At 38.3% G+C, this 27,863-nt stretch overlaps 5 protein-coding genes across 8 annotated transcripts; 3 read left to right on the plus strand and 2 right to left on the minus strand.

Moving 5' to 3' along the window:
- Window positions 1–63: 63 nt before the first annotated feature.
- Window positions 64–8,314, plus strand: LOC140940997 (ubiquitin thioesterase OTU1-like). Its single transcript, XM_073389949.1, has 8 exons — window positions 64–416; window positions 1,188–1,314; window positions 2,750–2,930; window positions 3,427–3,468; window positions 3,723–3,877; window positions 6,522–6,608; window positions 7,122–7,294; window positions 7,719–8,314. The coding sequence occupies exons 1-8, from the start codon at window positions 405–407 to the stop codon at window positions 7,845–7,847; spliced, it is 906 nt and encodes a 301-aa protein (XP_073246050.1). The 5' UTR covers window positions 64–404; the 3' UTR covers window positions 7,848–8,314.
- Window positions 8,315–9,767: 1,453 nt separating this feature from the next.
- LOC140941170 (zinc metalloproteinase nas-15-like) lies at window positions 9,768–15,305 on the plus strand. The gene is made up of 8 exons (XM_073390145.1): window positions 9,768–9,890; window positions 11,745–11,903; window positions 12,070–12,187; window positions 12,520–12,701; window positions 13,269–13,502; window positions 13,825–13,969; window positions 14,072–14,174; window positions 14,968–15,305. Exons 1-8 carry the CDS (start codon window positions 9,824–9,826, stop codon window positions 15,106–15,108), a joined length of 1,149 nt encoding a protein of 382 aa, XP_073246246.1. The 5' UTR covers window positions 9,768–9,823; the 3' UTR covers window positions 15,109–15,305.
- LOC140941171 (uncharacterized) lies at window positions 14,210–16,637 on the minus strand. Its single transcript, XM_073390146.1, has 2 exons — window positions 16,280–16,637; window positions 14,210–15,809 (listed from the first exon to the last, which is right to left on the minus strand). Exons 1-2 carry the CDS (start codon window positions 16,528–16,530, stop codon window positions 15,659–15,661), a joined length of 402 nt encoding a protein of 133 aa, XP_073246247.1. The 5' UTR covers window positions 16,531–16,637; the 3' UTR covers window positions 14,210–15,658.
- A 2,336-nt stretch (window positions 16,638–18,973) lies between these two features.
- On the minus strand, window positions 18,974–20,340 carry LOC140942229 (allatostatin-A receptor-like). Its single transcript, XM_073391193.1, has 2 exons — window positions 19,596–20,340; window positions 18,974–19,282 (listed from the first exon to the last, which is right to left on the minus strand). The coding sequence occupies exons 1-2, from the start codon at window positions 20,286–20,288 to the stop codon at window positions 18,974–18,976; spliced, it is 1,002 nt and encodes a 333-aa protein (XP_073247294.1). The 5' UTR covers window positions 20,289–20,340.
- Window positions 20,341–24,261: 3,921 nt separating this feature from the next.
- Window positions 24,262–27,754, plus strand: LOC140940341 (uncharacterized). 4 transcript variants are annotated; one of them, XM_073389285.1, is made up of 4 exons: window positions 24,262–24,418; window positions 25,587–25,746; window positions 26,309–26,476; window positions 27,101–27,754. In XM_073389285.1, the coding sequence occupies exons 2-4, from the start codon at window positions 25,626–25,628 to the stop codon at window positions 27,214–27,216; spliced, it is 405 nt and encodes a 134-aa protein (XP_073245386.1). In that variant the 5' UTR covers window positions 24,262–24,418; window positions 25,587–25,625; the 3' UTR covers window positions 27,217–27,754. The 4 variants fall into 4 exon arrangements, with proteins under 4 accessions (XP_073245386.1, XP_073245388.1, XP_073245387.1 ...); XM_073389287.1 differs by having other exon boundaries at window positions 24,274–24,418; window positions 25,590–25,746; XM_073389286.1 differs by lacking the exon at window positions 24,262–24,418 and adding an exon at window positions 24,470–24,577.
- Window positions 27,755–27,863: the final 109 nt, after the last annotated feature.

A 27,863-nucleotide genomic window follows, 5' to 3' on the forward strand; every position in this document is an offset into this window, starting at 1 on the left:
TAGTCACATAGGGGCAGGTCCACTTCCTGTCACATGGGGCCATCTTCTACAACCGACAAGTGACAATAAGATCTTTTATTATTTCATTTTTCTGAGTTGTCATAAACTTGGATCCGGATTCTTGACATTCTTGTTGAGAGGTTTGCTCGGGTGCGGCGGGATGCTTCGGTGTATGTCGACCACAGGCCGACACATCTTTGGCCGACTGAAAAATTTTCTCTGTTTTCCTAGTCGGACTGGTTAGTTTCCGTAACCTGAATTATTCAGAAAGGAAAGACAACTGCTTTGCATCGTAAACAAAAGTTGCGCAGGGAAGCAGGGGGGTAGGGGTGGTGGGATTGAGCACCCTAAGGCGCCCGCGAGCATTTTTTCGGTTCCAGTCCTTTTTTGACCGACGTTTGAAGATGGCGTCTCTGGTGAGTCTTGGCAAGTTTTTGGCTACGATTTTACGCGTAAAATAATTTCATACTATTTAGGCAGTTCGTTGGGAATTATTTCCTTATTTTGTTAATTGCACTGAAAATAATTTTTCAAAAAATCGAATTCAATTGATGCACAATTAATACAAAGCGATTCCTTGGCGCAGATGACTCGGTAAAAGGGTCAACTATTATTTTATTTTTTTGGCTGGTCGGTACTGCAGAGCTCTACAGTACCTCACTAAACTAAACAGCCAAATTATTTTGCAAATCCATAATAAGAGCCTAATCTGTAGTTTGCTGGGACCCAGTCTGTATAATTTTCTGCATGTCATTGTAATACCCAAGTTTTTTACATTGTTCAAAACACAACAAAGAAATAAATAAACAAACAGACAACACTATTAAAGTCACAAGTTCCTAAACCAGTTTTAGACTTGCTACAGGATGGATGTTTGCAACTTCTGAATTCATTCCAGTGATTCTCTACTGAGCCAGAAGCAAGAAAAAGGGTCCAAATAAACATGAGGTTAAGAGGGCAAAGAACATAAGGGAACTAACTTGGAAATCATTGCTGAATCATGAAGATGAACTCTTGATTTTAATCTGCTTTAATAGTTGACTCTGATATAGAATTGGGTTCACCTACTTATTATTTGTTGGCAACCAATATTGTGAAGTGTATGTTATTATTATTATTATTATTTTTATTGTTATTATGGTTTATGCATATTAATTTTTATATAGTACCTTTTTTATAACCTGAAGGTATTGAGATGTCAGTACAAAGGAGGAAGAAGAAACATTCTTGAAGGATTGCTGACAACATCCACCATTGCTGACCTTCAAGAAAAGATCTGGCTGATGACTGATGTTCCACCGCACGCGCAAAGAAGTAATGAGTTTCTTTAGCCTCTGTACAGACTTCCCCCCTCCCTCAGGAAAAATTGGGAGAGGAGACGTCTGTGAATCGCTGACGATAATCGTGTTCCCGTTTCCCCAGAATGTTGGGGACAGCCTCTGATTGGTTGTAATGTTAATGCCATGACACAAATTATTTCCGGTGTTGTGATTGGTGAATGAACCTCAGAATAGATTCCCCGAGGACAAGTTCAGCCTTTGTGGACATTCATATTTGTTTACCGGTATTTGTATTTCGGCTTTCTCGTAAAGGCATGAGAAGTTAAGACCACCGATGTTTGCTGCACCGGTTGCGGGTGCGTCTGCCTGTACCGGTCGGTATTGTAAATGAAGGAGAAGAAATACAAAATCCAACATTAACAGCCAAGGCAGGTCAAGCTTACCCCAAAAAGATTCTATTACAGAATTAATTATTTGAAAAAATGAATCCGTTAGTCGTTCCCTTAACTGGTGTCAAATTTAAATCGGCATTCCTGTATGCCGAATGAGCAGTGAATATTTTGAGAGAACTTCTCTGCATTTGGTCGGATTGAAAATCTTTGAATGGATTAAATGTCTTAGAAGACATTTACATCAAATTCAGGGAAACTGAGCTGGTACAAATTTCGTAACTGAATCGCGTGTGAATTCACTGCTCATTACGCATGCAAGAATGCCCACAGAGATGAATCTGAAATCTACAACTACCAACGGTTCAACTTTCGAATAATAAATAGGATCTTAGGAGGTACACTTGACCTGGTTTCACTGTAATCAGAGATCTTATACCTGGATTTTTGGGTGGACATTGCGTGAAGATGTTCGACAAGCCTGTGCACAGACGCCAGAGCTATTTTTCGACCTACATTTGCCTTTTCAACTGTAAGGGAAAGATCAAAAAAATAATTTATGCAAATGTATACCGGAACAGGATTAACGGCGGCGATTCACAGACGTCTCCTCTCCCATTTTTTCCTGAGGGAGGGGGGACGTCTGTACACAGGCTAAGTTTCTTTAAAAAATTAACATGGGACACATTTAACCACAAATTCAGATGATTCAATCCACATCACAAAGGCTTGAATATTTTATCATAGCTTACACATCTGGATCCAAATAGGCAGGTAGTGCAATTTAAGCATCTCGTGATCATCTCGTCAGAATACAAAGTATCGATTTGCTTAAGTTAAATTATCTTTGAATCATGGAAACAATAAACTAACATTTCACTCAGAGAGTCAAAGTATGCAACACATTGGCATCCTTTATGAGCCCGCAAATAGTCATGGTGCTTGCAATTTTATCATCAACACCTATCAACAGGCGCAATTCCGAAATGTAAATCAAACCAAAAATTATTGCCACCATTAAGAGGGAAAAACAAAGCAGCTGGTCATATATAAATTACATTTCTTGTCTGGTTTAAATAGTTCTTTCAGGATTTCCACCAAAACAGCTTATGTGGAAGAATAAAGATGAGGTAATATCATCTGTGGATGTCAGATCTGGAGATACGTTAATAATTGAGGAGGACAAAAATGCTCCAAAACCATCACTGGATGGTTACAAGAAATCTTTAAGCAGTGCAGCACTAGGAAAAATGTCAAGAAAGTAATTATTATTTTATTATATCCATTTTGTGAACTTCCATCATAATTTGCAGTTCACAACAGTATTTAGGGCACATCACAAGGAACTAGTCAAGATGGCTAAGTGCAGGGAGGTTCAGTGTTGTTCAGTAGCATAAGTGGGTCAAAATTAATAAGCGTCCAAAAATTTAATTAACATAACTGGAACTGTTTCTGCTATCAAAAATTTGTATGAAATTATTTTGTGAAATTAGGTAATGTGAAATAATATTTTGGGGGTTGGGGGAGCAAATGATTAAAACTGTGTATTAAATGGAACGTAACAGGTATGCTATAAGCATTCTTTTTGAAAGGTAGGAAACCAGTTGATTATTTACAAGCTTGGCTGAGGATTTGAACTTGAGATAAATTTTCTGCAAAGTATCCACTCAACCACGCTCCGTCTTCATCACATACTTGTACAATATATGGTCTGTTTGATGTACTGTTTAATTGCTCTTTTTTGCCTTCATACATAGAGTTGTTCCAGCTGATAATTCCTGCCTTTTTGCAAGTGTTAGGTAAGAAAGGTACAGTGCTATGTTTGTTTAACTGCACTTTCAGAATTAATTCAAGCTTAAAGCCCTAAAATGTAAAGATAGCTGATTTTCTACTTTGACTCTGAACTCCAATCATGAATGACTGCAGTTTCCACAGAATTGATAAATTATCAAAAAATGCAGAAAAAATTGAGCAGAACTCAGATACCATGAAATGGTTAAAATAGCAGAGTACTGTATTTCCATAGCAACACCTTTATGCTATTTTCTTTTAGCTATGTTATGCTTGGTGTGACATCATTTGCCTCAGAGCTAAGACAGCTGATAGCAAAGTGTGTTTCAAGTGATCCTCAATTGTACAATTCTGTTTTTCTGGGTCAAGAAAACACTGAGTACTGTAAATGGATACAGGATGAGGATCACTGGGGAGGTATTATAACACATCTCTGTATACTATTTTTAGCTGCATGCATGCTTATGCAATTAAACATTAAAACAACACAAAATATTGCATAAACAATTTAAAACTGTACAACACTCCACTAGTTGTAAGTAGGCTAGATGTTTCCGAAACGTTATTTATCAGTATACAAGTAGCAGATTTTTATTATGATATTATAGTACTTCATTGGTATTTAATTTCACAGCTATTTAAGGTGACTCGACCCAGTTTTTTTGGGGGGGTACCATCCTACTTTGAAGTTCCCTGGTATCCCCACCTTTACTTTTATCGTAAGTCTAACACATAGAATGGATAACATATAGATCAATCTACAATATAACATAAAATATTTGGCGATCGGAGTAAATGTCACGTGGTTATAATGCCACGCCCCTTTGAGGTCTGAGTCGAAAATCTGCTGTTGCAGGCATTTTTTCGTGAAAATCTCTCGGCTACACATAGCGCGCATTAGTGCCTTGCGCTGAACAGAGTTTCACCAAAATCGCAAAGACCCAATTCGAGAAATTCAGCGGTTTCCAAATTTAGGTCATAATTTATGCGAAAATGATAAGCAAACTTTACACGGATTATATCTAATAAACTATGAGATTCATCTCTTTATTTTAAGCATCCTTATAACAGATGGGTGCTTGCAAGTCAGCAAAACGCTTTAGGGCCTTGTAAATGCACGCGATTTCGAGCAAAGTAAACATATAGAAATTATAGTTTTCGCTATTTGTTGACATTTGTCAGCGTTTAAGAGTCTTTCTCACGAAAAAAGCATTTTCTTAAAAATTCGTAGTTTTTTTTCCTTCAAATTTTTTCAGGGCCACAATTTATTGATTAACTACCTACCCAGACTCTGAATTTCATGGTCATTGAAAAACTGTGACATTATCTTCTATAAGCCCAAACTTGAGTAAACATTGAAGATTTTTAGCGTTTTGGCTGAGTTTGTGCTTTGGGAGTTGTCTATTGTTTCTAGTCTGTCATTATACAGCATTCTTGTTCAGCACGCGTGCAATGACCACGCTTGGCTGACTTCCGAATGTTCACCGAGATATTCCCGTCACGAGTTGGTTTAATTATTGGCTTGCATTAAACATATGAAAAAATGATATTTTTTTAATAGTACGTAGATTTAGTGTGTAGCACTTCTTGATTTTTTTGCAAAGGCACAAGAAGCACGAGAATTGATTAAAAATTGTGAGTTAAACCTGTATGTATCAAGCGATGGCCTGTTTCACTGTACCAAACTGATCATATCTCAGTGAGCATTCAGAAGTCAGCCAAGCGCGGTCATTGCACGCGTGCTGAACAAGAATGCTGTATAATGACAGACTAGAAACAATAGACAACTCCCAAAGCACAAACTCAGCCAAAACGCTAAAAATCTTCAATGTTTACTCAAGTTTGGGCTTATAGAAGATAATGTCACAGTTTTTCAATGACCGTGAAATTCAGAGTCCGGGTAGGTAGTTAATCAATTGTGGCCCTGAAAAAATTTGAAGGAAAAAAAACTACGAATTTTTAAGAAAATGCTTTTTTCGTGAGAAAGACTCTTAAACGCTGACAAACGTCAACAAATAGCGAAAACTATAATTTCTATATGTTTGCTTTGCTCGAAATCGCATGCATTTACATGGCCCTAAAGCGTTTTGCTGACTTGCAAGGACCCATCTGTTATAAGGATGCTTAAAATAAAGAGATGAATCTCATAGTTTATTAGATATAATCCGTGTAAAGTTTGCTTATCATTTTCGCATAAATTATGACCTAAATTTGGAAACCACTGAATTTTTCGAATTGGGTCTTTGCGATTTTGGTGAAACTCTGTTCAGCGCAAGGCACTAATGCGCGCTATGTGTAGCCGAGAGATTTTCACGAAAAAATGCCTGCAACAGCAGATTTTCGACTCAGACCTCAAAGGGGCGTGGCATTATAACCACGTGACATTTACTCCGATCGCCAAATATTTTATGTTATATTGTAGATTGATCTATATGTTATCCATTCTATGTGTTAGACTTACGATAAAAGTAAAGGTGGGGATACCAGAGAACTTCAAAGTAGGAGGGTACCCCCCCAAAAAAACTGGGTCGAGTCACCTTAATTGTGCAATTTTGGCTAAGAGTATTTCGTGGGGTTTTATTTTCTTGATTTCAACACACAAATATGAGAAAAGGGCATTAAATTTTGTGATTTAAGCCTTCTTGACTTCATTGAAAAAAGTCTGAAAGTTTTCAAATGTCCGGTTAAACTGGAAAAGAAATATGTGAAAGCGACTTCACTTATTGAAGATACAAAAAAGAGCTTACCAGAAGTTACCAGTACAACAAGTTAACAAGTTATATTGTTGGTATTAATTTTATCCTGTATATGACAGCTATTTCAAGTTAATTTTTTTTTCTCTGATTTGAATTTTCTACATGTATATAAGAATGTAATTGTGAGGGCTTAAATTTTGTGAGCATTTATTTTTGCGATTTTTTTTTTGCAATGCCGAAAATCCTGAAGTTAAAGAGCCACAGATTAAGTACCAATAAGGTATTTTAAGACTCAAAAAGTTCACTTTTTTGTCTTTTTTCTGCATTAACCTTTTACATTTCTGTATTTTTTAAATGATACTCAGGTGCTATTGAGTTGTCAATCCTTAGCAAACATTACCAAACAGAAATTGCTGTAGCTGATACAGAGTCAGGAAGAGTTGATAGATATGGTAAGATGCAAAGTACAGACGGTCTGGGTAGGAGACTCCAGTAGTACCTTGTATTTATCTGGGGTAATCATCACATATTCTGATTGGCCATCCAAATCGAATGGTTCACATCATTCTGTTTTGAAAGTTTGTTGGTTGATATTCGAGGGGGCGCATTCTACCCTTTTTACTCTTGGCACATTTGGCTACAATTTGTACTTGGTACTTCTCCCAGGAGTCAAATTGAATCCTTGATACATAATTGCAAGCAACCAAGAACTTGAGGGGAGGGAACCCTTCTTTCTCCTTGGTTTTTTCTTAGTACTGTACTTTTTGCACACCTTTCACGGATCTATTAGCTTTGAAAGATGATCTGTCCAAAGGCGGGAAATGTTTGTATAATCCTTTAACGAAGTGAAAATATCTGCGTCAGCCTTTGATTGCAAACATTTCTGTTTTTCTCCCTACATCCCAGCTTGGTTGTGTACTGCTAGTAAACTAATGGAAAGTTCTTTCTATTGCTTGTAATTGCAGGAGAAGGGTGTGGTTACAGAGACTGTGTATATCTGGTGTATGATGGGATTCATTATGACCCTGTTGCTGTTCCAAGTTCTAATAATTCAGCTGAGCCATTACAAACTGTGTTCCCTGTCACAGATGATATGAGGCTTGCTGAAGCACTTGAGATAGCTGCAGAGGCCAAAAAGGTTAGCTATTCAGACTAATACAGTCAGTGCAAACGGCAGAGCTACAGGTCCTAGCGTCTGTATTACAATTCGTATAAATTAATTTTTAATTTAAAACAAACTAAACAAAAGCTTCGTGGCAATTAAGTTAAACGTGGGCGATTAGAGACACTTCAAAATTTGACCTGTCAACTTTCAAGTACAACCGTTACAACAAAAGTACCGCTAAAAGAGCAGTGTTTTGCAGTGTACTCCATTTTATATGACATGCGCACCCGTTTATGGTTCTGGAAAAACACTCAGGATCGTGTTTTACAACATTTTTCGAACACGTTCAACCGTTCACATTCACCCGTTTTTCCTGTTGTCTACCCCTAAATCAACTTACATGTAAGCTTTTCACCTTTCTTTTCCATTGCCTGAATGATGTATTTTTTCCTTGCAGAAACGTCAGTTTACAAACTTGTCCAAGTTCTCCCTTCGCTGTCTAGTTTGCAGCACACCACTGACCGGGCAACAGGCAGCTCAAAAGCACGCAGCCTCAACTGGGCACACAAACTTCGGGGAGGTCTGACAATACAGAGTGCCAGCCGCGCGCTGAACTGATGATATCGGGAAACCTTTTTGCGTGCGTCCGATTATGTGAGGGAATGCAGGGAGAACGAGCTGTTTAGTACAGTCAAGTGTTCAAATTTGGTAAAGGCTCTTTATGTGAGGGGATTTTGATGTTAGGGAAAGAAAACGGTTTCCTTCGTTGCTAAAAAAAAGACATTTAAAATTTGAACATGGAACTTTAAATGCGTGTAGACACGTTGCGGGCGGTGCCGCGATTATTGCAAAACACGTATGAGAATGAGAGCGGGCGGGGACCGTTCTTCTCTTTAACGATTACATCACGTCTTACTGCTGTAGGTGATGAAACCTTCGGCTGCCATTTATTGTAAAAAGAAAGAGATTACAAGGAATATTTACTGCTTCAGTCAGTTTTGTAATATAGTGCATATTTTTTCATGTGAATAAATGAAAGTAATTTATTAACAACTGGCGGTTCCTTTATGTATGTAAAAAAATTATGTTAGTGAGCCACTCCCATCTGCATATACTACACAATATTTTGTCCTTAGACATTCATTGTTTACGCAATATTTAGCTTCAGTGAATTCTGCTGACATCTTATTACATACAGCAGAACATGGCTGTTGCCAGATTTGTCTTCAGACTAGTGGCAGTTATCACAATTAAAGATCAGGTGTGACATTTTGAAGAAACGATGCCTTAACTGAGGCTTGTCTCCACAGTTTGTTCGCTAACTATGTAACTGAAGTTTGTCTTCGTTTTATCATTCGCTTTTGGTCAGTTTCGTGGGATTTTACTAGAAAACCTTGGAAACCTCCTGTGGAATTGAGACATGTAAACAGTATTAAATCTAGTGTTCATAACGTTTCTCGCTTCGGAGTAAACGAGAAAATAAGTTTTGAACTTGAGCCTCCAAAATTTGAAAAGTAAAACTCTATTTCAAGCTACATAAACCAGACTAAAAATTTCTTGGTGCATTTGCTCTTCGAACTGCTCGACACTAAGGTACCGTAAAATTCCGAAAATAAGCCCCGAGGCTTATATTTTTCAAAGGCCATTTTTGAGGGGCTTATATTCGGAGGGGCTTATGTACGGAGGGAAATTTGCGTTTAAAAATCGATTGGGCTAGCCTTCTTCTTGGAAGGAAATTTACCGTTTTTCTTTGTTTACTTTGTATTTGACGGAAATTTCCAAGTACAAGCCGCCCGAGGGGCTTATATTTGGAGGGGCGATTTAACGGAGGGTTTTTTGCGGTACGAGTGTAGGGGCTTATACATGGAGGGGCTTATTTTCGGAATTTTACGGTATTACTGTTCCATACGTGCGTGTCTCGTTAACTGACCATTTTAATCACGTTTTACTGTGCGCAATTTGAGATAACGGGTAGAATCCGTGAAAAAGCTAATAAAATCATTGAAAAAGCTAATAAAATAAAATAAGTCATGAACGCCTCCGTAGTGAATATCCAAGGCTTGGATTTCTAAAACGCGTCGGTTTGTCATGAGACAATGATGTAGACAGTATATTTAAGATGGCGTCAGTAAATATTCAGAATATTTGGCTGCAAAACAATTTGAACCTGGTAACGGCCGAGTGTATTGGACCTTGCAGGGTCAGTAGCACAACAGAGTCCTTTATTATTTCTCGCATTTAATCCACGTTTTAATTTTTTTGGGTATTTTCTTTCGCGGTGTTGAGTGTTTTGTTACATGAAGGGAAAAAGCGGCAAAGTTCTTACATATAGTACCCAGAAAGTTATAAATACCCATGCACTATTACAAAGGAAACCCGAAAGTATTGAAGCGAAAAATTCGTGCAGGCTAATGTAACCGTGGAGATCCTGAAATATTTACACTGCATAACCAATAATAGTGCTTTTCAAAAAGCCATGGGGGTTGTTTTGAAACAATTAAGATTATAACGGTCTTGTCATCTAAAGTAACCGTTTTCAGGAAGGGGAACAGATGCTTTAATATGAACCGTTTCAAATTGCTCCTTGGTTTTGTTTTAGCCTTACAGGCGAAAAGTTTATGGTTATCCGGTGAGTAAACAGTGAACTTTTATCAATATTAGCAGCAAAGTCAATCATGCATAGTTTAAACTAGCGAACGTTTATTAAAGAAAAAGGTAAATAGCCATAGTTCTCATTAATATGTGCATTTCTAAGTCCCTGCAAGCTCTTATGTTATTTTGGCGAGCAAAAACCTTCAAAACTATGTTATATCTGTCGGTGAACATATGAACATATTTTAGTATATATGTATTTTTTTAACGAAAAACAGAAAAATTTAAAAGAGCAGAAATTTTAAAGCAAACTGCTAATACCCAACGATAATACTGTAGATTTAGCAGGGGCTAAAAGCGAAGCTCTCGATAATATTTAATATTTGTTCAAACGTTCAAACAAAATATAAAATCATGTAATGCTAAGCGACGAAGGCAACAACAACGGTGAAAAAACAACAATAGGTCTAATTAGTAAAAAAGAAACTTTGCACGTGCAGCACACTTTTTTTTGCCGTTGTTTTGCACGACTACAACGTGAAACTTCAGAAATTTCTTAGTTACACGTTTTTTTAAAGAAAATGTCTTAAGTGTTCTCGTTCACTTTTTTTTCGCTGTCGCTCATTTTCACCTTGCATTTGATGGCCGCTAGAATTTGTCACCGCTGCTACAAAATTTTCATGTTGTTCTTCCAACAAAAAAATAGGGCCATTTATACGAGGAAAAATAAGACGCGTCTTAAATAAGCCGCGAACTGGACCATTTATACGAGCATGTCTTATCTAAGTCTTCTGTATACTTAAACTTACTTTTAAAGTGTAAGTTTATAATACGAAGATAGCAATTTGATTAGTAAATATAAATTGTGATAGTTTAAAGTTAAAAGGGTCTACTTACACCAGCAGATGTCACGCATTTGTCCAGGAGGTCTGTTATCGCCTTCTCCTTACATAATAACAAAAAACCTTTTTTCTCCGCAATGGACCAAGTGTTTCTTTTTACCTTTAACGGCGTGCTCATTGTATTTGAGCGAAGACAAAATAAAGCAGAATAGACAAGGAAACGAAAACGCGTTGTAATTTGTAAACAATTTTTCCCGCCAGTGGCCTGCCAGTCCACCGCGGGGCAAGCGATAATTTTCCCGCCAAAAATTAACGCATGCGTACTATGCGTTCGCGTCTTATGTAAGACACGAAGGTCATTTATCAGAAGTTTTTCTCGTCTTAGCTAAGACGCGTCTTATCTAAGAACAGGTGTTAAGGGCTGTTCTAAAATAAGACGCGACTTAGCTAAGCCGCGTCTTATTTTAGACGAAATGTGCCGTTTATACGGAAAGTTCGCGTGGTCCTATGTAAGACGCGTCTTACTTTTCCTCGTATAAATGGCCCTAATATTTCTCCTTTGTTTTTCTTATCTCTCGCTCCAGATCTCTGTCGCCCTTTTTCTCGTTTGTCTCTCGCTGGCCTGCCGCCGACTTTCTCTTTTTCTCTGTCTTTCTCTTGCCCTGTATTCCAAATTTGTGGGCATGACAATCAATCTAAGCTTAATACTTTAGACAAGACGAATACAGCAACAATTTCCCCTTTCCGTTTTCGTCTCTATTGACTCTTTAGTTGTGACACGGGTGGCTATGCGATTTCCCGCCAAAATAATCTCGAGTTGCATTTGGGTTGCCATACCTGTTGATTGAGTTATTTTGCATTGGTACGCCTGTGGTGCGGACGGACGGTCGCTCGCTCGGTGCATCTGATTACCAAATTTTCTGGAATGGGTAGATTTACTTACCCATGGTGCTCCGCTGGCGAGCGCGCGAGACCTCCGCTATGACGCACCTTATTACATACTATAGCATTTGTGCTGTTATGCCTTATATTTTTTTACTGTTTTTTAGAGCAGAAAGACGCGTCCCACCAAAGTTTTCGCAACAAACAAAAGCGAGCAGCGGTGATAAATCGCCGATATATCTGGCCCGCCACCTACGAAAAAGGGGAGGTTACCAAGGTAGTCATTCCCTATACAGTTAAGACAGGAGGCTGGTTCAGCGGACTTGGTAAGCACGATATAGTTCCCATGACAACCAACCAATTATCATGGTAGACACGATAACAGAAACATCAGAGCTGCTAAGTCTTGCTTTAGTGAAGCTTGATGCATAGATTATCAAAGCGTAAGTTCTCGTGTGTGAATTTACCATTTGACGTCCTATCCTGTTTTAGGTGACGAAGATAAAAAGACGATCAGAGAGGCAGCTGATGTTATTGCTAAACACACCTGCATCCGATTTGTGGAGAGGACAGATCAGGCCGATTATATAGAGTTCTACGAAGACGCAAAGTGAGAAGGAATATTTCCATTATTACTACTTACAAACTCAGAAAACCGGCGTGAAAGCTGGAATATTTCGGGAATGTTGGTTGGGTAGTAATAAATGATAACATAATAAGGACGAGACATATAACACAGCAAAGCTACAGGCCATATTAAAAACCACAAAATGATTCCCGTTGCCACTTCTGTTTAGTTTAATTTTAGCGCTGGTGGTTTTCTTTCTTAGCTGAATAATCTTTCGTTTAGATTTATCGACTTAGATGAAATTAAAAAGTTCTAGTTATATTGACGCTTTGGATGAAATTGCACAATTGCTGATAACATTCGCTCTTTTGCAGGAATTTTTGTCAGTCACATATCGGTAAAAAAGGCGGGAAACAGCTGCTGTCACTCGGGAGCGGCTGTAAAAACAGGGGTCACGTGACTCATGAAATCATGCACGCGTTGGGTTTCTTCCACGAACATACACGACCTGACAGAGACAAGTTTGTCAAGATTTTATGGGATAACATCTTGCCTGGTAATTCTGATTCTCAAGCTGATTTCAACGCTCTAGTGCTGCAACACAGCGAAACCGCGACGAAGTAACAATCCATATTGTAAATTTTATTGAAGATGTGATCGTCGCAGTAGTAATTGTTCTTAATCAATTTTTGTTAATCAATTGCAAATTAACCCGAAAAATTTTTTCGGGAATTGAACGGGATTCGAACTTATGGCCTCTGCGTTAGCGCTGCAGTGCTTTACCAACTGAGCTATGAAGACCCACAAATTGGGAGTAGGCCAGATTGTTGAGTTCATCTTAACCCGTGAAAGGAATGAAGCATAGAATAAAGATGTTGTGAAGGTTCCAGATTGTCCTGTTTACAGATATGCTCCTATCGGCGTGATTGACTCGTAAGAACTTTGTGTTTTCGTCACCAAATGTGAATATTCAATAAATATTTTAATAATTTTATTTTAAATTCTTATTGATTTTATTTATAAATCGTGTTAACAGTATTTGTTTCGTTGTTTTATAACGCATGACAGCCATATGGAATAGGAGGTAGATAAAGACTATGAAATATTTTTTCTCTTGACTTAGAACAAATCCAACAGTTTGCGATCCGCACTCGTGGCGAGGTAACCTCACTGGGTCAGCCTTACGACTTTCAGTCAATCATGCATTACTCTAACAAGGAATTTAGTAGGAATGGAGGAGATACCATACAGGCTATCGCAGATCCCAGCATGTCGCTTGGTAATATCAACTCGCTGTCTGCCCTAGATGTGATGCAGATTAACTTGTTGTACAAGTGTCCCGAAGCACTGACTCAAGGTACTGTGTGCATTCGTTTACCCCAACTTAAGGCAGTGCCGACAAGACACCCACTCACACCACGCCTTAACACCACACCATAGTCAGTGTTTTAAGGTATGCGCACTATTCACCACAGGGACAGCTATGAATAGCTCTTAATGCCTGTTGAAAGCCTTGCGTGTTACCTTTATGAGGGTCATTTCGCAGATGTGTATCTTGCTATCATTAATTCTGAAAGTTTATGATTATAGGCATGGAACGGCCAAATGCACATGACGGTTTATAGTCTCAGCACTGAGCAAAAAGTTCATTTCTTTCACTTAAACAATTTATTTTGCAGCTGGTAACTACATAGTGACAATTTACACGGGAAACAAGTATTTGGCTGGAACTGACTCTAGAGTTTTTGTAGAGCTTTTCGGTCAAACAGGGAACACAGGAGAAGTAGAAATGGCGGGAAGTAAAAGTGCTTTCGAGAGAAGCAGGTTAGTACTAAGCACTGCATTCCCCTTAAAGCTTAGTATGATAAACTGGGCCTGAATATCCAGGTAAATAGTTCACTAAGGTTTGTTCGTTGTTTCTTTTAGTACGGACACATTCAACGTCATTTCACCAAACTTGGGACTAGTGACCAAACTAAACATCAGGCGTGACAATGCGGGATATGCAGCTGGATGGTACCTAAACAAGGTAACTACTGATCCTTAATCAAAATACGGGGTGTCACATGATCTAACTTGCATGGTGATGGGAGAGAAGGAAGGCCAAAAAATCATACAAGCTAACAAGTGTAGTACACAACCAATACCTCAACCAACAGCCAATCGGCATTTCTTACATTTTCCCGGATACTCTTTAACTCGTCCCCAAGGCTTTCCCAAGCTCTTGGAACGCGGTTGCAGCATTCTTCCCAGTCAGATGACCTTTTTTCGGGTTTTAAATAGTATGCAAAGCCATTAAAACACATTTTTATCAGTGGAAATTTTATGCTTGAGATAAATTTGGTAACTGTTCCAGTTACGTCACCACCGCACTGAAATTAGGGACTTTAAGATCCAACGACGCAACGGCAATGAGAACGTCGCTTAAAAAGTGAATTTGCGTTCTTTCAGTCTTTGTCGCAATTATTCCTACTCACTTACTTTTTCAATGTAGGCGAAACCTCATGGAGTTGAATTCCTAGGCACCATATCCAAGTACAGAAAGAAAAATAAAATTTCGTCGTTGCTCGTTTACGTCCTCCATAAAACGCGAAATTAGGCATGTTTACGCCGTAGTCGTCCAAAAATGGGCAGAGAAATGTACAAAAAGGCGTGGTGCACGTGCAAAGTTGTTGTTTTGCTAATAAAACCTATTGCTGTTTTTTTTTTTTTTGACGATCTCGTTACCGTCCGCGTCGTTGGATCTTAAAGTCCCTATTCTAACCCTAAGCGGTATACGTTCACAAGTAAAAGTATTAACACTTGTATCTCACTTCACACAGGTTCGTGTACAGAATATTAAAAGACAGCTGGATGCAACATTCTTATGTTCCTGTTGGATAGAAAGCTTTCACACCAAGACACTGTTTCCTGATGATAGTGTTTTCAATGTTTACTCGAAAAAGAGCCGAGGAGCCATTTAATTTGTCGATATGCAAAAGTGGCCTTGTCAAAACGCAGAGCATTCTTAGGGTGGCCGAACTTTTTAAAATGTCAATGACACACCATTTTATTGTTATTGTATAAATCCAAAATTGTTCTAACGAAAAAGATACCAGCAGAAGAATTCGATGTTGTAGCTAAAGTTGTTTTAAAATAAACTATCTCTTTTAGCCCCAAAGTGACAATTTAGTCCTGAAAACAGATTTAGCCGTTGCTGTATCCTTTCAAGGAACCAAACATGAACTAAACTAGCCCTATGAAATAAAGATTCCAGTCCTCTGTGGATTTTATTTCAGGCCATGGATCCAAACGAACCCTTGAAAATTGGACATATTTTCTCTAATGATGTGTTGTATTTACCGTGAAACTGTTTCTGCCTCTGTTTCTTCTAAAATCAAGAGTCGCAGCTTTTTGCACTGAGTTTCTTATTACTCTAATTAGGAGATTATGTATCGTGTACAGTTCGATCTCATTTGCGCCCGACTGACAGCAATCCTTTATCTTTGTCCTAACCTTTATCTGCTCTGGATTTTATCTTCGTTTGCCAAGTTTGTGCAGCAAGTTCTTAAACTTTTTGATCAACTTTTTAATGACTCCTTTCTCTTCTTCCACTTCCTCCTCCTCCTTGTCGTCATCATTAAGTTTGAGTCCATTTGATCTTTCCCATTCACTGTAATCCATACTGATAAATAACAGCCGCAATCAATAAAATACTACTCAACAGAATAGCAATAAACCTAATTCGCCGTACAGGTAAATAAGGATGGTGTAAACATCGCCTCATAATTTTTAGCTTGGTTTCGTTAAATTCTTTTAGTTGATCTTCTTATTTACCGAGCCCCTTTTGGGTATATCGCAGGCTAGGTTCTTCCACAACTCTGTTCGTTGTTCTCAAGAAAGAAAATGTCGGCCTTGTGTACCGTGTCAGTGTAACCAAGCACATTGACAGAAATCAGTCAGAGTTTTCTTTTTTTAATGCGAATGTCTGAAAACAAAACCGACGCTATCATGTTCAAAACTTTCTCAGTGACATTAAAATATGGTATTAGCCTACTTTAAAAAAATTTCTCTGCAAAGTTATCAGTTTTGTTACGTTATTATTCAGGTTCCTTTTTGTATTTTGTAGTAAAATATTCAACTTCAATTTGTTACCTTTTCTTGTTTTTCCATTTGGTGTCATCTTCTAGCGCGAAAAACAGATCATCGTCTGTTTTCCCAACGTCGTTTTCATCAGGAAACCTTTCTCTCGCCTCCCTTTCGTCAAGAACAAATTCGTTGTTGTCCTCATACTTTTTGCCCACGTTTAAAGCAGAACTCTTTGCATTCTGGTCTATGGTAAAAGCCGACAAAGAAGACAAACATATTGCCAGGGGAAGCAAGAATAGCCGGAAAACGTGGTTCATTTTGAGAACCAACTTCGACAAATCCGAAAAGTCAAGGAATCTTTGATCGATCTTAGCAAGCTTTACGAGTATAAGTCGAAGTCACGTAATTTTACACTTCCTTAAATAGCTTGCGTGGAGGGGGTGCGATCACGAAAAGGAGGAATAACTTCTGCTACGAAATGCAAAGCAATTAACATTAATAAGTTATCACTTTTGATCTTCTGTCTGCCTTAGTGATACCGCGGTTTCGACTTTGTACATGTTAATGTCTCAAAAAAGCAACGTGCTTTAGATCCTCTCCCATCGACTTGTATGCATCGTCTTCCAATAAACTTTTTTGAAATATTTACTTGAACTTTTAAATTATTTGCTTTTTTAAATTAAATTTATGCTGGTAAATGACCAGCTAAAGATTTCACTTAAACGTAAGTATTTGTCTCTTTAATTAATTTCACAGTTCTTGATTTTATCATACTCTACCCGGCCACCATATGGCTATGTTTATATTTGTGGATAAAAACGTGCATGAGGGGTAAACAATCAGTCAGTTTCACTGCATTTTCATGCACTTTTAATTTTTCCACCAGTCTGATGCTTAAATTAGAACCCAAAAGAGACCAAACGCAGAGAAAGATCGATCATAAACAATTTTTGAATCTCAGCACCTTACCATAGCAAGTAATCTCGGCTGTGTAGGAGACCGTGATTTATTAGGCTATACGCTTTTATTCAATAATTTATAGTACCAGGCGTTTTTGCGTGTTGTGTATATTATCAAATTTAAAAATCATGCAAGTGAGTGGATATTTCTATCACACATAATAGCCTTTAGTCGATTATGGTATTTTTTTTTTCTTTTTAACCCAGACTGTATGGTTGGTCTCACTAAAACAGAAGACATGCAAAATTATTAGGGAAAGCAGATGTCATATTACACAATTTTAGTTATCACAATGGACCACGCCGCCTTCCGCAGTGATATCGGGTGTTGTCTTGCCATACTGTCAAACATCTGCTATGTCATCTAGCCGCGATAATTCGGTTGTCAAATAAGTGTTGCTCATATTGTCGTTACGGTCATTTTCGCCTCACCAATTCAATGGCAAAAACCTCCTTTCGCTTGAAAGGTTAGACGGGAAAACGCAGCCATTTTAAACCAAAATTGTTAATAGTAGATTGGGATAGATAAGCAAGGGCTTACAACCGCTGACTAAAGGCTCTGATTATACTTGGAATGAGACAACAGCGAGGTACCCTCAGACAGACATGCCCTGGTTGATGTAAATAATTCTTCACATCATATTCAGCTCCACACAATACTTGTTTAATATTAGTCACTGTGTCTTAAGGGTTATACTGTTGCTATATTAACCTGTTATATAAAATAAAAAGAAATATGTTAAGCAAGGCTTACTGTACATTTGGGAGGCTGCTTTATGGTATTAAACCCGTAAGTAAGAAACTTACTGAAGCTTCAAGAGCCCATTAATCAACTGTGTTGCCGAAAAATGGAAACAGGTTCTTTTTTTTTTAATCTCAGATGCTTTAAAATGTGTGCACTTAAGTAAATAAGATAAGTCAACATTTAGATGATCCTCTCTCGAGACACAGGTACCTTATCAATCTGATTTCAAAGTGAATGCAAGGGATGAAACCCAAATGATTAAATTGTTATGGATATATTACATTAATATATCAATTGAGCTAAGCCGGTTTATTTGTATTGATATAGTGCTCGTTCAATTGTTTATATCTCCTTACATCAGCAGATGTAAGAGTGCTTCTTCTCTTTTCTTTTTATAGTCAATTTTACTTAAATACTTATTTGGGACTTATTTGGTATGCAGATTTTATGTAAGGAAAAGGCTGAATACACTGTCAAGTGAATAATTAGCTAAATAGCCAAAGACTGTATTAAATGGTAATTAACAGAAAACATAATATAGCATGGTAAATAACAATTTTTTCTTTTGATATTCTTACTATTAAACCGTAAGGCACCAAAGCCAGTGCAAGCGAGTGCTAAGGCCGGATTTCCTCAGTGTGCTGAGTTGCCATCTGTGATTTGCAAAAACAGGGACCAAACACTGGAGAGAGAAGAAATTGCAACTGATTGCCGGGGTGGGTATAAGACAAAAGTTGGAAGGGTTGGGAGGAGGAGAAGGGAATTTTCTCGCCTGACTCCTAGGCCCCAGTCCTGCCTGGCCCTGTTCTCACTTTCACTCTCCTCATATTTCACAACCAGAGCGAAATCTAGTACTTTGGCGCAGGCTATAAACACCCTGAACAAACTCAGTCAGCTCAGTCAGTAGGCTTCCCCTTCCTGTTCACTGAATTTTTATGCCAGTTTATATAGACCCTTTTTTATACTTTACATGTGCTCTTTACGGCAAGTAGAAAAGACCACCGAAGAGTAAACCTAAAAGCGGAACTCCCCGTACGAACCCTAGAAATGTATTAGCTACTCTTTGATTTCAAAAGCATGACGTGGCTGCTGTGAATTGCTGCTTTCTGAACCGCCTTTACGTCGTTGTCGCTCTAGTTGTATTCGGTTTTGTTTCAGACATGGCAGTTGAAGCAGATTCTTCAGGTGATTTCTGAAGCGCTCATTAACAAATGCGTAAACGAAAGGATTAACGCAGGAGTTGAAAGTGACGATCAGGATCCCAATGATGTAGGTGATGTTGCCGTACTCTTGTGCCTCATGGTAGTAGTTGAGCATGTAGATTATCAGGACTGGAAACCACGTGATTGCATACACAACGCTCACCTAAAAGCAAAAAATTTTGCCATTAGCTAAAACGGAGTAAAGCCGCCGCAGGGGCGGATCTAGGGGGAGGGTGCAGGGGGTGCGCATTCCCCCCCCCCCCCCCCGAGATGACCTGCGGTCTTCTAATACAACTCGTATTCTGCAAAAAAAAAAACTATCTGGTTTATTGGTGTTGAAGTAGCGCAAGAGACAAGTGCACCGCCTCCTAAAAAAAATCCTGGATCCGCCCCTGAAGCCTTTACAACAGTTTCTTCTTCTTCTTTTCTTCGGGGTAATTGGGAGGGCGGGGGGGGGGGGACTTGAATTTACTTACCATGATCACCATTTTTGTAACTCGTTTTCGAGACTTGACAATTGCAGCTTGTGTGGCTCGAGGACCTTCTTGGGACTTGAACCAAAGACGGCGAATAACTCTTATGTAAAGGGCAGACATCAGAATAATGGGTAGCGCGCCAAAGAGTACAAGCCAGGCCGTACTGTAAGCCCTGGCCATCCAAGTTGTTGGCCAGAACTCGGTGCAGAAATCTATGTTTTTGTTGTAGTCAATAAATATGAAGAGTGGCAGGTTAAATACAACAGCCAATAGCCAGCAGCCCGCGATCACATATTTGACTTTCTTCATGGTGAGTTTTCCTCGGGTACCATATGGATGGATAACAGCAAAGTAGCGCTCTACTGAGATGGCCACCAGTGAAAAAACAGAGGCGGAACCACCCAGCCAGCTAAAGTTACCGCCCGTGAACAACTTACAGACGAATGAACCGAGAAGTCCATCCGGATGATTGAACGCGTGGGCCAGAATGAAGCGAGGGGCAGTAAATAGCACAACCATAATATCTGCCATCGCCAGATTTAGAATCAGATAATTCATAGGTGTCCTCATAGCTCTGTTGGTAATGATAACCAGGCAGGACAAAGTGTTTCCGGCCACACCGACTAGTACCAGGAAGCAAAAAAATGTGGTTAAGGTGATCTGCGCAGCTAAGGATGTTGTATAGATCGTCATGATGTTTCTTTTACAAGTTGAACTCTCTTGACCTGAAAATGCATCCTTATGTTAACAAAGCTGTAATTTTTAAATTAATTCCAACTATAATATGAGCATTCAGTAAACCTTCGACATAAACTCTTGAACCTTCACTCGCCGGGTGTCCTCTGGGAAAACGTGGCCGATGGTTTAAAGCATTGCAGGTGCAAAGTTTAAGCATTGCTTGTTCAGTTTGTAGGTTAATAAATTTTTTTCGTTTTCTTCTTTATTCTAGATGCAGAATTTGAATTGCTACTGAACTGATTTACACTGTAGACCCACGTTTTGATATTGTTATGTTTTGACCCTGAAATGTGTGAATTATAGTAATCACTCTATCACGAAAGATAACAACGAGAACATCATCATCATCATCATCATCATTATTATTATTATTATTATTATTATTGTTGTTGTTGTTGTTGTAGTTTTAATGACGGACTTTGACAGCCTTGGTGTGATTTGATGAAGTATTAAGTCGGAAAGAAATCTGCGATATTGAAAAAAAACCTGACTTTTCAGAAAAGTGACTTAACTAAATCTTCAGTATGCCTTTGAATTTAACTGACGTTATCGGTCATTGAGCTGGAAGTAAAAAAGAAAGGTTATTAAAGAAAAATGCTGGCAAATGATGTGGAAAAACAAAGTAAAAACAGAAGCACTTAATTATTTCATTCAAAATCAAGCATAATTATGAACATTTCCATCTGTTAAGTTTTAAGAAAATTGCATATGTATATCACTGGAACAATTTAGCATTAAGCAAACTTTTTTCTATTCCGGAAAATAAGATTTTTGCTGCTACATCCTCTTGATGCCTTTGTGGTAATTCCAATTAGTGTTGCTTTTACCAAAGTAGTAATGAGTACATTAACAGGAAAGACAAGTAAGTTCAATATCCTCCTTATTACCTTCTAAATACACTTTTTCCATTGTACCTTATAATAAAAAAAAGATATTAGGGGAAAATATGATAGATGCGAGAAATTGAAATCCGTTGATACAAAATTATATCATTTGAGAGCAAACCTGTTTTGGGCCGGTCCATAGCTTACTGTAAGGTTCCACTTTAAGCTTTCTACTAGATTGTATATTCTTGTCACCGTACGTGTTCATTCTTTTGGAACAAAAGTTCATGATCAAACTAAGCCTTAAAGCTCTTAAATAGACTATTTTTGGTATTTTGAACCCATGCATGTTGATGGTACGTGAAAATTTGAGTGTAATAAACAGAGCACAAAGTTATTGAGCTTGTTCCTATATGTATTTGTTCTTAGTGTAATATAATGGACAATGCCTGTTAAGTTTTCTTCCGGCAGTTTTCAAAAGATAGAAACTTTCATAAAGCTGAGGGTACGAATGTATAACTCAAGTGAAAAATATACAAAATAAAGAACTTTAGTGAAGGATTAAAAGATTTTTCTGACCTAATTCACTAAATGTTTAAAAGGGTTTATTAACTTAAAATTCCACAGTGTCAAGAAAAGATAATCAGTTTTCGACACGCAATTGATATTTCCCCAAGACTATCACGAGGATAAAGCTGAGAATTAAATTCGCACTTGAGTTTTCTCTTTACTGTAAATCTGCAGCTTTTTATCGGATCTCTTAGAATCGGCAAGGAAAAATAACGTTTTGACGATGGCCATACAGTAATGTTAATTTCACGACGTTAAAGTACCTTACATGATGTCGGCGGCAAAAAAATCGGTGCGTCAGTGAGTTATAAAAATATACGTAAAAGTGGATTTGGTGTTGGCTTTGGGAGGCCTTTGATCACTGAAACACCTCCGAAGTCGAAGTTTTAGTACCTCGTGATAAAACTGAGTTGAACAGAAGTCGAAGTTAACTTCCACCATTTGCACTTCAACAAGTGCAAATGCGTGTTAAAATATATTGAAGCAAACCTTCATTCACCAAGCTTATATAATCCGCGAAGAAATTGCTTAAAAATCAGAAATGTGGGGAGGTTCTGTTTAACCCACTTCGCCAATTCGCAAATCTATTTCTCGGGGTGTGAAGTTTCAGTTTTCAATATAGAACATTTCCAAATTTGCGAGTTTGAAAAAGTTGTTGTCCATAAGGTTATTGAAACACATTCCCATTAATGCGGTATGTGTAAATACAGATTATCCTGATTATCTGATATTAACAAACGGTATTTACTCATTTCTGCTTTATCCTAAAGAAGAAAAGAAACAGAGTGGATTACTGAATAGTGAGAAACGTTGCTGTGATACTAAAAAGCTACAGTAGTTAGTGTCTATTTATCGTCTATATTCACCACGTTTGGTCCCGTTTATCTCAAAAGAGGGAACCACCAAGCGCCAAAAGTACTCTGTATAATTACTGCACAAAGATGCTCTAAAAAGGTTATTTTTCTGACCTGAAAAAACAGGATCAAACATTTTAGTAGAAGAAAAGAACGCCTACCTTATCCAAAATTTCTCATTGCCGTAACTAAAACATCACATCGCCCAAACCGTCATTGACTCTTTTACAGTAAGGTATTTTTGTTCACATGAAAACAATATTGTGTAACCAAATTTATGAACTTTCTTAAAGCAGCCGTTTCAACCCGGTCTTTGTTAGCTTTTGACAGGTTGGAGGAACGCTCTTCTCAATTTATATAATGTTCACGCTTTTATTCCATTATTTTGTTTAAGTTTTAAGAGATGCGATTTCAATATACTTTCTTTCACAAAGGGCTTAAACAATTATGACGTCGACAAATGGGTTGAAATCTGAATGATAATATTGGAAAAATACATTATTTCTGTTCTAATAAGTTTTTCTTTATAGCAACAGCTGTGTGTATCCATTAAAACCTACTGACCTTCTCCTGAATATATTCCAACAAGCTGGAGTTTGATTGGTTGCTTGAAAAAGAGGCTACTGTACCGAGCAGTTTTTGGAGAGGGAAAAATGGTTACGGGCCGAATTTTGTGTGAATCTAACAATGTAGCAAATCTATATGGTATCGAGCGGCTATGTCGTCTAAGTCACGTAGACTGATAGACATAAGAAAAACGTTACGTTTGTGATAAGTTTGCACTTGACCCCAGAAACGTATGATAGCGCTTTAATCACACCGGATAAATTACTGTCCTGAGTGGACGAGCAGTATCTAGGGTATAGCACCATATCACCTTTTGAACAACTGTGGCCTGTAAATTAAATTGTCACAACTTGGTAGAAAAAATAGTATTATCAGTTCCTTAGTTTAGAGAGGAGATGTTTCTAGTTGGGTTTAGTGCTTGAAGAGGCAAAAAACCTCTAGCCCGTGCGCTCCCGGCCTTTCTACCAAATCTATCACTGTTTGTTTCCACGCCAACCTGACCTTGCAATATAAAAGCTCAGCATCAACCCAGTGGCATGGTCAGGAGCATGAGTCGTTTTTGACTGATTATGTTACAAAGGTCATATCTTACACAAATCTAAACCCAGAATCTTGACCCCTAACAGTGAAGTCCATTTTGTTTTGTTAACTGGTAGTTTTATTTCATTACTTTGAATACTAGAGCGGTTTTCACTTGACTGTCGTAAAACCAAAACCAAAGTAAATACACTAGCCAACCAAAGGGCGTAGTAAAACCAAAACCAAACCAATTCCTCAATTACTTTCGACAGTCAAGTGAAAACCGCTCTATTGAATTTCCAATGCAAAGTTGACAGGCATAACGGCAACCAGGGGCCCGTTTCTCGAAAGTCCCGATAATTAACGGGCCCGTAAAGCTGTTGCTGTTTGCATGCAAGATAGAGTTTTCAATAGTTTTGCATCTAACATGATAAAACTATCAGTTTATGAGACAAAATGGAGCAGTTAACCAACCAGAACCCGCGCTCTTATTCTTTTTATTTCGTTTTGAAAATTTGATTTCGGGCCCGAAATGTTATCGGGACTTTCGAGAAACGGGCCCAAGCTCGCCAACCGAAAAAACTTCACCCCACCCCACACCGTATTCGTTGTTGCACGTCACCTGATACGCTCATGAAAGTGTACCCTCGCTGTCGTTGTTTTGAAGGTGGAGTACAAAACGCTTTCAAGTCTTTCAGAGCCCTGGGAATTACTTTTTTGTGTTTAATTGTTTATGAGTTTCCAAAAAAAGGTAAGATATTTTTCGCCCTTTGTGTCTTAGTGTAGCACGAAGCGAATATTCGCTATACCGTGTCTATACCACTGCTTCAACAATGCTAAGTTCAAGGTGCTTAACTTCAACTTAAGTTTATACGCGCTTGGTTTTCTCTGGGCAAGCTGGCCTCGCTGGGTAAGATATAGCCAAAATCTTTAAGTTTATTTTACCGGAAGAATTAGTTTATTCTCCCCGTTACCAATATGATATTTATACATCAAATATTGTCGTTATTGACGATTGAGTTTCTTGAAATTACTCCATGATGCGTTTGAGCAACACAACACATGAGATCTTTGTCCGTACAAGTTGATTTACGTAGCCCTCCTCTTTAGTTCGTCTAGTAGAAGGTTTAAAAGTATTTCATAAACTGATACTATGGCATGGACTTTTGCCTGATGATGACTAATATAAAAACGTTAGTTTTCATGAACCTGCTGTGTTTCTAGCGTGTTCAAGGCAAAGGGAAGAAAAAGGGGTACTTTGGGAGACCCCCCGTTTTTATTGCAGGGGCATTTTGCAGGGAAATTGTCAGCGGTTTATGGTATGAGCGTAATAATATCCCATATTTCATTCACTTATTTTGCCTGGAGCTAATAGACCATGTTACTGTTTTTCGAAGCCATCTTGACAAGTAGGCAAACGTGTGAGAAATCACAGTGTTTGTATGAGAATCTAATGTCGAATCATTTCCGCAAAACGGCAGTTCTGAAAAAAATATCAATTGTAAACTAAAGCTACAAAGCAAAGGATTGTCTTAAAAAAAATTGGGGGGTATACCGGTACTTAAATCTCTCCAGAGGCTTGGTTTAGATTTTCCATATATTTGTCTGTAATTTTCCTGGCACTTTCTTACAGACAAATGTATAGAAAATTTTAAAAAGTGGTTCTAGGTCTTCTAGTGCATGTAATGCCCTCAAATTTTTTCAGGAGAATCCTTAGGAGTGATGCTTTAGTTTACAAATCATATTTTTTTTAGAACAGCCATTCTACGGAAATTATTCGACATCAGATTCTCACACAATCACTGACAGTAATTTCTCAGGTGTTTGCCTACTCGTCAAGATGACATCGAAAACCGTGACAAGGTCTATTCAGAAATCAGCTTTTTATTCTAACTTAACTGTTTTTTCCTTGCATGCAGCAGAAAAATTCATCAGAAAGGGCAGTAATCTGCTGAATCATGGCATTTTTGCAAGCAGGTCGTAAAGTTGTGTTATCTGTGGTACGGCAGTCTGGGGTCAAATTGTTGCGAACAGCACCAGTGGCCTTGCAAGAAAGTCGTAATCAGAATGGATTTCATGGTTGGTGTTATGAGCAGTTATTTTCAAATTATTTCAGTATGTTTTTTAGTTAAGAAACTGTAGACTGTCAGAACTCCTTATTATGACGTGAGATTGGGGACATAATGGACAGTCGTTCTTTGTAGGGTGGGTAACCTCTTCGCTGGGTGGTTTGAACTATCCTTGGTAGGGTGGTGTGGTTTCTTGTAGGGTGGGTTACTCTAGGTCAAGGCGGTTTTTCGATTTTGTTGTAGGATCGCCCTGTTCTTCGCAGGGTGGCTCACTTTACCGTAGGGTCATTGTATTCATTGTAGAGTGGGCTAGTTCGTTGTAGGGTTGCACTGTAAAGGTCTAGCCACTTGCAGTACAAAGGGAGTACCTTCATTTCTCAATTATTTTAGAACCCTGAGTATCGGTCTGGCCCCAGGAATCAAACCCGCAACCTCTCACTCTGCAATCACATGCTCTACCGACTGAACTAACACTGCCGCTGTAGTGCCTTAAATTTAGCAAGTGCACTGGGTTGCAAAAGATTTTGCTTGTCACTTAGGGAAATATAATAGTTGTTTCTTTCTCTGTCTAGGTTTGGAAAACTGTTTTATTTGGGATGATAAACATGGTTTTGGCTACAACAAAGATGGAGAAGTTGTCATTGTTAAGCCAGTTATAGAAGTTCCAAGCCAGATGTTTAGTTCTGGTACAGCTGGTAGCTATGACTACCAGCTTGAAACAAAGAGCTTTGGTCAAACATGTGAGTATAGTGAGCTTCTTCCTTAGTAATGTTGTTTTAAATTAAGATAGGGAAATCACCAATGCAGGTGAAAGCTACTATCGAGGTCCTATCTGTTAAGACAATAATCATGAAATAGTAGCAGTCAAATTTCCATCAGAAAAGGAAGTGAATATAATAACAAATAACAATAGCTCCCTGAACCATGGAGGCATGGGGTGCCAGAAGGAGCAGAAAAAAAAAGTTGGAGGTGGTGTGAGTGTGTGTGTGTGTGTGGGTGCAGGTGCAATGGGGGGAAAGGGGAGAGGGTGGGGGCAGAAGAATGGAAGGGGATGCCTGACAGTTAGTTATGACATTTTCTGAATGTTGTTTAGCGACATGAGGTGTAGCACCTTTATTAGTCAGAAGCCTGTCAATAGGAAATTATGACAGATTTTTAGCAGAATTGGTATTTAAGGTGCATCACAATTATGGGTGTAGAATTATTTCCCTTGCTTCTTAGGAAGTGTCCTCTCTATATACCCACATCAAAGCTTATTATGGCAGGAAATCTAGAATATTCACAGTTGAAATATCATTTCAAATAAGTTTAACAGTAATAATTTAACTGGTTACACTAACATTGGTCATCCTGTTTATTGTTAGACATGCCAGATACGAAGGAAGTGAAAGAACTCCCCCCTCAACTATTACAAGATGATTTTCTGTACTCAGATTCAGATGATGAAAATTTTCCTGCCTGTGCTGGTAGCAAATTTTAAAATAACAAGACAGAATTCTCAAAATCAGTGCAACTATAAGATAAGCAAGATAAGTGTTCCACTTAAATAATACATTTTCCATTGAATACATAAGCTTACATGATTATTGTTTGCTACGTTGTCAGAATTCTAGAATTGTGTTTCTAGAAGTGTGTTTGAAAAGCTGACCATTCTTTGTACACAAGTCAAATCATGAATAATACTATGGTCTGGTTTACATGAGCAATGCAAATGCAAAAGCAAACACATGCACAAGAGAACACTGTTTTACTTAAAAACACCAACAGAAATTATCACAGGGTTTATGTTTTGTGTATTGGCACTTGGGCTTGCATTGCATTTGCATCAAACACTCTTCAACTTGAGTGATGCAAAGGCATGAACGAAAGCAAGTTGAAATGTGTTTTTTTACCAAGTTGGGATGCAGGATGCCCAATAAATTGTTTGTGCATTTCTCTCTATGCTTGCTTGCGCGCTAGATTATGTATGAACAGTCTACTTGCACTTCTGTTCAGTGCCGTAGCCAGACCAAACGGCCAACCGAGGCAGGCGGGAGTTGCTAGGGGGGTTCAGGGGCATGCCCCCCCCCCGAGAAATTTTGAACTTTAGTCTCTCGGAAATGCGATTTGCAGCGTTTTCTGGGCCTT

The sequence above is a fragment of the Porites lutea genome, chromosome 6, assembly GCF_958299795.1.
Source record: "Porites lutea chromosome 6, jaPorLute2.1, whole genome shotgun sequence".
Taxonomy (NCBI): Eukaryota; Metazoa; Cnidaria; class Anthozoa; order Scleractinia; family Poritidae; genus Porites; species Porites lutea.